Source organism: Histomonas meleagridis, assembly GCF_020186115.1.
Source record: "Histomonas meleagridis strain 2922-C6/04-10x chromosome Unknown contig_60, whole genome shotgun sequence".
NCBI lineage: Eukaryota > Parabasalia > Tritrichomonadida > Dientamoebidae > Histomonas > Histomonas meleagridis.
Genome location: NW_027150903.1, coordinates 325,609 through 334,667, shown reverse-complemented (window position 1 = coordinate 334,667; position 9,059 = coordinate 325,609). Strand labels below are relative to the sequence as shown.

General features: G+C 26.9%; 1 protein-coding gene across 1 annotated transcript; it reads right to left on the bottom strand.

The window, feature by feature from the left end:
- Positions 1-375: 375 nt before the first annotated feature.
- GO595_008204 (Type III restriction enzyme, res subunit family protein) lies at positions 376-4,923 on the bottom strand (the record flags this gene model as incomplete). The annotated part of the gene is made up of 2 exons (XM_067921753.1): positions 376-782; positions 2,043-4,923. 2 exons carry the CDS (start codon positions 4,921-4,923, stop codon positions 376-378), a joined length of 3,288 nt encoding a protein of 1,095 aa, XP_067771683.1.
- Between the last annotated feature and the right edge of the window lie 4,136 nt (positions 4,924-9,059).

Below are 9,059 nucleotides of genomic sequence, written 5' to 3'. Positions count from 1 at the left end.
AATTTATATTAATTTTCTGAGATTTAAAAATAATATTTGAAAAAATTTCTAAATATTTAAAACATCGCTTATAAGTTGAAAATGGTCATTTAGAAATGTTAAATTACTACTTGAACAATAAGGAATTGATATTAATGCTAAAGATGATATTTATTTTAGTAATTTATTTCTAAATACTATTTGAAATATATTTAAATAATTTCAAAAAGCACTTGCTGAAATCGTTGAATTCCTTCAAGAACTATAATATTATAATATTTTTATTCATTCCAAACATATTTCTATAAACAAAAATTTATTTGTTAAATTCTTTATTAAAAACAAAAATCACAAAAATTCATTTTTAAACATTTTCAAATATAATATATATCTCTATTAGCGATAATCTTCATCATCATCGTCGTCATCATCTTCATCATAATCGTCCGAAAGTTCGAATCTCTTTTTCGCTTTTCTATTTTTCCTTCTTTTATATTTCCCACGAACTCTTTTCTTTTCGTTTCTTTTTGCGCCAGTTTGAAAGAAGTTAATTTTCGGCGGCATGAAATCATTTGGTAATTCATCGAAATTATTATCCAATTGTTTTAAATATTCAAATTGAACAATTGAACAACTTATACCAAAAGTTTTAATTGGATCATCATCGAATTCTTTATCGACTTTCATCCAAACATCTAAAGGTGTTTTATCGATCCATTTTGCTCTTTCGCTTTTCCATACTTCGAATAATTCATCGTTAAGTATAGTGCATCGATATCCGACGCCTTTATATTGTATTCGAGCTCTAAAACCAGAACGGAACAAAATATTATCAATTAATAGATGTATAGGTCCTTCACCTAAAGATTCGATACATATATTTTCATAATTTGTTGGTAAATTTATTTTATTTTTATTTTCTTCGGGAACATCAATATAAATTGCAGTATTATAACCACCGAATTGTTCAATGATAGAATCAATATATAATTTTAATAAATAATTATTTAAAAGAAATTCGAATTTTGTTTCTCCTAAATTCTTTAAATGGAATTTTGTTTCTTTTTCATTTTTGATATATTTCAAATATTCGATATCTTCTTCATTTAAATTCGTATCATATTTCTCTAATAATAAATCATGAATTCCATAAAATCCATTTTCATATATATGTTCAAATAATTCATAATCATTCATTGGTGTCCACCATTCGATTTTATTCATTTCATTCTTTTGAAGATTTTCGAACATTTCTTTATTAGTATTTAATGAATTTATTTTATAATAATCATTAAAACGTTGCAACCAATTTATATTATTACGAATTCTAATTGCGTTTGAATGCATTAAATAAGGTACAAATATTTCGGCTTCTTTACAATATTGATTAACAACAGATTTAACTAATGTTTGTGATGACTTAATATCAATTGAAGCTATAATACGTATAGTATTAATTACAATTGGAATAATTTTATCAGATTCATCAACTTCAGTAATTTCTTGAATTCTTTCATAATTATTTCCAACTTCTTCAATTACATATATTAATTTCTTAATTTCTATTTTTGGTAAGTTTTTGATTTTCGATGAAACAATACTTAATAATTTAAATGCACGGCCATCAATTAACATTGAAGTTAATTGATTTAATCTTCGTGATATTTTAGGAATTACATTCGATGGGAATTCTACATCGCCCCATATTTCATTATCATTAATTATTACATTCCAATCACCATTACCATGTTCCCATACAGACTTTAATAACATTTCATCATATTCTTGTTTCCAAAACTTTGGTGTCGTTGAAGGATCATATCGAATCTTTTTAAAGCCTTCATTAACCCATTTTTCAATTGCATGCATTTGACTTAAACGATTCGAATATTGTTGTGAATTCCGTTTTAATTGTTCACGCCATTTCTTATTATTAAATACATCATTACTAATTAAACGTCGTTGTCGACTATTTAAATTTATGTTATTTCTTCCAAACAAAAAATTTATAAAACGTTCGGAATTATCAATGTTTTGTGATATTAAATATATAAATATATTACATCCATCTTGAATCATTTCAATACTCATTTGTATTGTGAGACGATTTTGGATTAATTCCCATCTTCCATAGCCTATCGAAACTAATTGACTTAAAAGTCGATCTCGTTTAATAGCATTCCAATTATTACCATATTCATCTTCTGAATCATCTTCATCTTCACTACCTTCATATAAATTATGTGTCGAACGACTTCTTCGTGGTGCAGACATTTCATCATAATATAAACCATCTGCATGATTATGGTTTCGGAAATGTTTACTATCTTTAGGTAATATTCGTTCCCAAAAATGTTCATCATTTATATCGATTTGTTCATTATCATTTTCTTCAATTATGAAAGTTGCCTTACTAAATGTAGATTCAGTATCTACTGAAGAATTTATGAATTTTTTTGTTCTTCTTTCAAGTATTTGATCAATATCTTCAGCTACAAATTTATCTGTTTCTGTTTCATCATCTTGAAAGACATGATATGCACCTTTCTTAATAAGTGCTTCGATTTCTTTATCATTAAAACCTGTTTTAGTAGTTTTCGAATCTAAAATTGCTTGATCTAAACCTAATTTCATTGAAGCCCTTAAAAACATTTCGCTTTCATATGTACCACGTGTAATTAATCGATAAACTTGTACGTCATGAGTTTGTCCAATTCTATGACATCTTGCTTGAGCTTGTAAATCATTTTGAGGATTCCAATCACAATCATAAATAATTACTGTAGATGCAGCTGTTAAATTTAATCCAACTCCACCAGCTTTAGTGGATAATAAAAATACAAATACATTAGAATTAGGATCATTAAATTTATCAATTGATGATTGACGTGATGATCCATGAACATTACCATCTAAACGAACATAACTATAATCTCTATAATTTAAGAAATCTTCAATAATATCTAATACTCGAACCATTTGTGAGAATATTAATACTTTTGTATTATTCTGTTTTAATTTCGCTAATAATTTATCAATGAATATTAATTTACCACATGATTCTATCATTATTTCATTTGGATCTTCATCAGGTTTATTCTTTATAATTTCATCTTCTACACCAGGTAATAAAAATGGATGATTACATACTTTACGTAATTGCATTGCAAGGTTTTGTAATTCACGTACTTTAACAAATTGTTCATGTGACATTAAGTTATCAACTTTTTTATCTATTAATAATCGATAATAAAACTTTTGTATTCGTGTAAGTTCTACTTCAACAATAGTTTCTTCTTTAGCTGCAATTGACTTTTCGACATCGCATTTCTTACGTCTTAACATATAAGGCTTTAATATATTTTTAAGTTGTTCAACATCTTCAACACTTTCTATGTTTTTAAACTTTTCTTTAAATGGTTCTAATGAAGGAAACTTATCCGGGGCTATGAAATGTAATAACGCGAATATTTCATCAATGTTATTTTGTATTGGTGTACCAGTCATTAATAAAATATGTTCCATATTTAATGAATATAATATTCGATAAATTTTCGAATGAATATTCTTTAATCGATGTGCTTCATCGATAATTACAAAATGCCAATTAATCGCTTGAATTATATCGACTTCTTTCATTACTGTTTCAATATTAGTTAATAAAACTTGAAATTTTGTTTCGTTTTGATGTGGTTCACTATAAAATAATTCATATTTCTTTATAATATCTCGAGTGGGTTTAGAGCCATGAAATAATATCGGACGAATATCTGTCCAATTTTCAAATTCACGTTGCCAATTAGGTAATGTACCTAATGGTGCGACGACTAAAAATGGTCCATAAACTCCACATCGCGTAGTTATATCATGTAATAATGATATACATTGTATAGTTTTCCCTAATCCCATTTCATCTGCTAAAATGGTATTCTTTTGGGAATGATATGCAAATCGTAACCAATTTAAGGCTTCGATTTGATAATTACGTAATTGGTTATTGTTCTTATAAACAGGTAATTTTTCTGTTGGCTTCAAATTCGGTATATAGCGTTTGTTTGGTTTATATGTTTCACGTGTTTGAAAAATATGTAATTCGCTCTCATTATCAACAAAATGTTCCCACGTGGCATCTTCATATGGTACGTCTTTCCATTTGACAAGAAATAATTGATGCGTTGGATCATATGTAACGATATGATCAATTTCTGGTTTGGGCTCTTCGGGTTCTTCTGTCGCTGGAACATAAAGAAATGGTATGGACGGTGATGGCTTGGTGCCATATTGTTGACATAACGAATCAAAAACTGATAAATGTGATGGGCCACTTGGATGTGTCATAATTTCGGATCGTGAAAGCCAGACAGCTTCGGCATTGGAAGAACGAATATATCGGACAAAGAAAAGTTCGGGCTCTGGTTGGAAACCAATGATTGTTTCAATGGGAGGATTTGATTGATTATCGAGAAGTTCTGTAAGTTCAGCACTATCACTTGTGTCACTAAAAAATATTTCCTGTGGAAGATCATCTTTATAATTGACTTCTTTGACAGTGCGTTTTTCTCGTCGATATGCTAACGGACTAACATAATGTTTGCTTTGTCGTGATGGATTTACTTCTTCAAAATCTGAATCTGAGTCTTCTTTTTGTTTTTTCTTTTTGAATAAGCCATTAAGTGGCCTTTGTTTAATATGTGGTTTTTTCATTTGAAACTCTAATGTTTTCTTTTTATGAGATGAATTTTGTAATTTCTTGCGCTCATTTAACTCATTTTCTTCTTCAAATGCTGCTTCATCATCATTAAGATAAAAATCAGAGTCATCTTTGGAATTTTCACTCGCTGATTCGGAAGATGAGAAGTCACTGTATGTAGAATATGATTTATTGACTCGGCATTTGCGCATTGGAAGCTGATCTGTGTCTTCATCATACGATCCAGGAATCATGTTTTGGTCGCCGAAAAGTGCGAAAACGATAACATTCAGATTTTATTCGGTCGCCGTTAGGGTACCCCAAGAATTTTTTGTAATGCAGAGTTGCGGGGAAACTATTTGTTTGAAATTATCAAATTTTTAAAAATTGAAAAATTGAAACAATGGGAATAGACAAATTTTGTTTACATATTCATATTTTGCAGGATAAATCTATAATAAAATTTAAGGGTTTGTTTGAATTCATGAAAAGTCGATTTTTTTAAGCTTTGTATTTTAATAAATATTTTATAAAAATGATATCATATTCATATACACCATGAATTTGTTTATTTATCATTTTTTTGATTGGGCACCAACCATTCAAGGTTGGAGAAGAGCTCCAAAATTTGTGTGAAATTGTGACGAACCCCAAGAGATTTCTAACGTACAAGTATTCGACCGTTTAAAATCGCTGATCACACTCCGCAAAAATCAATGTTTCCAACAGAAACCCCAAATAACAATATTACAAATGCAGCATCCTCTTTTAAAAAAGAGCATGACTCTCCTAAGTATAAATCTGTTTATATGAAATTACTTGATTCACTTGACAAAATCATTTTTAATATAACTGAAGAAAATGTTGAAGCATCAGTTCAACAAACGCTAAAATTATATGACCCAAGTTATCCATATTCATATAACTTAGTTATATGTGGTTTGGTTGTTTCTGCATTTCGTTCACGGGATATTTTATTTGAAATATATTTAAATTATTTAGAGCGACTTCAAAAGAAGAAGAAGAAATCAATAAAAACAATCCCAAAATTATTGATATTCTTGTTAGTTGCTTAATTAAAGGTGCAAAAATAAATGAAGCAAGATACTTAATGGAGAAAATAAACGAAAAATATTTAAATCATTATAAAATGGAATATCAACTTTTTCCCTTCAATCAGGAAAATGAAGAAAGTCATAAACAATTAATTAAAGAAGGGCATAATCCAAATGAAATTGCAAAGATAATTCGAAATGATGAAATCGAAAAACTTCAAGAAATATCATCACAAAATGATTTTAATTTTAATCAAACAATTGAACCATCAAATTATGAAAGATATTCATTCATTAATCAAAGCAATGTTTCATTAATTGATTATGCAGCATTTTTTGGATCAATTCAATGTTTCAAATATTTACTTATGAATGGCGCGAATGCATTTAATGCAGGTAAATATGCAGTAGCAAGTGGAAATCTTGAAATCATTCATTTATGTGAACAAAATCATTCGACATTTGAAGGTGCATACGAAGCAGCAATTGAATTCCATCGAAATGAAATTTTTCATTATATTTATGAAAATAAATTAGAAAAATTAAATGAAGATAATCAACAAAACTCATCAAATCCTGCTAATAGTTCAGTACCTCAACCATTTAACAGAGATCATCGGCCAATGCCAACAAAACCATCTCCGAATGGAAATCCAGTTCCTTTTGGTGGAAAACAATCTCCTAGTGGAAATCCAGTTCCTTTTGGTGGAAAACAATCTCCTAGTGGAAATCCAGTTCCTTTTGGTGGAAAACAATCTCCTAATGTAAACCCAGTTTCTTTTGGTGGAAAACAATCTCCTAATGTAAACCCAGTTTCTTTTGGTGGAAAACAATCTCCTAATGTAAACCCAGTTTCTTTTGGTGGAAAACAATCTCCTAATGTAAACCCAGTTCCAAGTGAAAATCGATCTTTTTTTGGTGCAAAACCATCTCTTGTTGGATTGGGTGGATTTGGAAGTTTTATTAGAAAATCATTGGATGTCAATGATTTAAGACTTTTTTGCATTAATAATAGAAATTTCGAAATTTTAACATTTTTAGATGAAAAAGAAATGCCTATTAATGAGAGTATTATTATGGCTTCTGTAAGAACTGGAAATTTATATCTTGTTAAATATTTTCAACAAAATTATCCAATTCCAAAAAATGTTTTATATTTATCTCTTTACTTAGGAAATACTGAACTTATTAAATATCTTATACAACAAGAAGGAATTGATGTGAATTCAAAAGCAAAAATTTCTTTTCATGATATGATATGCTATATAAAGTTTTACTATAATTTCTTCAATTTTTTTTAAATATTTGATACAGCACTAACTTGGGCATCGAGAAACAATAACATAGAAATCGTTAAAATGCTTCTTGCAAAAGAAGGAATTGATGTCAATGAAATAGGTATTCGATTATTTTATTTGTAATTCGTTTTATTAATTTGATATTTTAAATTTTTTTTTTCAAATCGTTTGAATTATTTAAAACACCACTTATCTCTGCAGCTCATAATAATAATATAGAAATCGTCAAAATGCTTCTTGCAAAAGAAGGAATTGATGTCAATATTGAAGCTGAGAAAACGCTTAAAGAACATTATAACACAACAGCTCTTCATGAAGCTGTTCAAAATAATAATATAGAAATGGTTAAATTGCTTTTAGAACAAAAGGAAATTGACATCAACACAAATCACATTTATTTAAAAGTTTTTCTATTTACTTTAATAATTTTTTGTTTATATAAATAGTTTGATGTTTATTATAATTATTTAAGAAAATAAAAATGATAGGAATTAATTTGAATTAATTTTGGTTTTATTTGATATTTATTTTTATCAATTGATATTTCAATACAATATTTGGAAATAATTCAAATAATTTAGACCAACACTTCTTTATGCAACTGAAAAAGGTAATAGCGAAATCGTTAAATTACTTCTTGAACAAGAAGGAATTGATATCAATGCTAAAAATATTTATTTGTTTTATTTAAAATTTATTTTAATAATTTGTTATTTCAAAATAATATTTGGATTCTCTTCAAATTATTTAATACACCACTTATAAGGGCATCTCAATATGGTTATACAGAAATAGTTCATTTACTTCTTGAGAAAAAAGGAATTGATATTAATACAAAAAATATTTATTTGCTTTATTAAATATTTATTTTAAGAATTTTATGTTTCTAAGTTAAATATGGAAATACTTTGCAATATTTAAAACAGCACTTATGTTTGCTTCTGAAGAAGGTTATACTGAAATAGTTCAAATCCTTCTTGAACAAAAAGGTATTGATATCAATACAAAAAATATTTAATAGTTTCCATTAAAATTTGATTTAATAATATTATATTTCAAAACAATATTTGGAAATTATTTATAATATTTAAAACAGCACTTATTTATGCAACTGAAAAAGGTCATATAGAAATAGTTAAATTACTTCTTGAAAACAAAGATATTGATATTAATTACAGAAATATTTATTTGTTTTATTTAATGTTTATTATAACAATTTGAAAATTATTTAATTTATAAGAAACAGTTTTCATGAAAGCATTTGAAAATGACCACATAGAAATAGTTAAATTACTTCTTAAGCAAAAAAGTTTTGAATAAAAATACATGAAAATTTGTTTTATATATGGATAGTTATGTAATTAAATGTTAAAATAAGGATAATGAAAAATAAAGTTAAATTATATATAAAAAAGTAACCATTATTCCAACAAACACCTTTTCATGTTTTCTGAATACTTGATTGTTTTAATTAGGAAAACATTGATTCTCTAAAGTTATAATTGTTTTACCAATTTGCTTATAAAGATGTTATTTTACATCAATAAATAAAAGAAATTATATCTTAAAAAGAATTAAGAACAAATACATCAAATTTATTAATTCCTAAACAATTAATTTTGTCATTTTCTTTGAAGGGAAAGGAATTGTATTTACACTTCCCAATTCCGACAACAATACGAAGCATTGATTCTTTACCGAGTACGACACCGAAATTACATTTTTCTCTTTTTCCGAGTTCAGATATGTTATATCTTCTGGATATAAACATTCGAAGAATCCTATTTTCATATTTTCGTCCAAGAAATATACAAAATCGAAACCTTTTTCATTTGTGAAAGAGTTCCAATAAGAAATTCTTTTATTAATTTTTATATTTTTAATTAATTTACCTTTATTACTAAATATTAAAATTTCTAATTCAGAATAAACAATAATGAAACCCCAACCATTTGTAATCAAAATCAATTCTCCGATTGAACTTAAGTTATGTTTTTGTAATAATTTAAAATTCGGATATTTCATTATATTCAACGA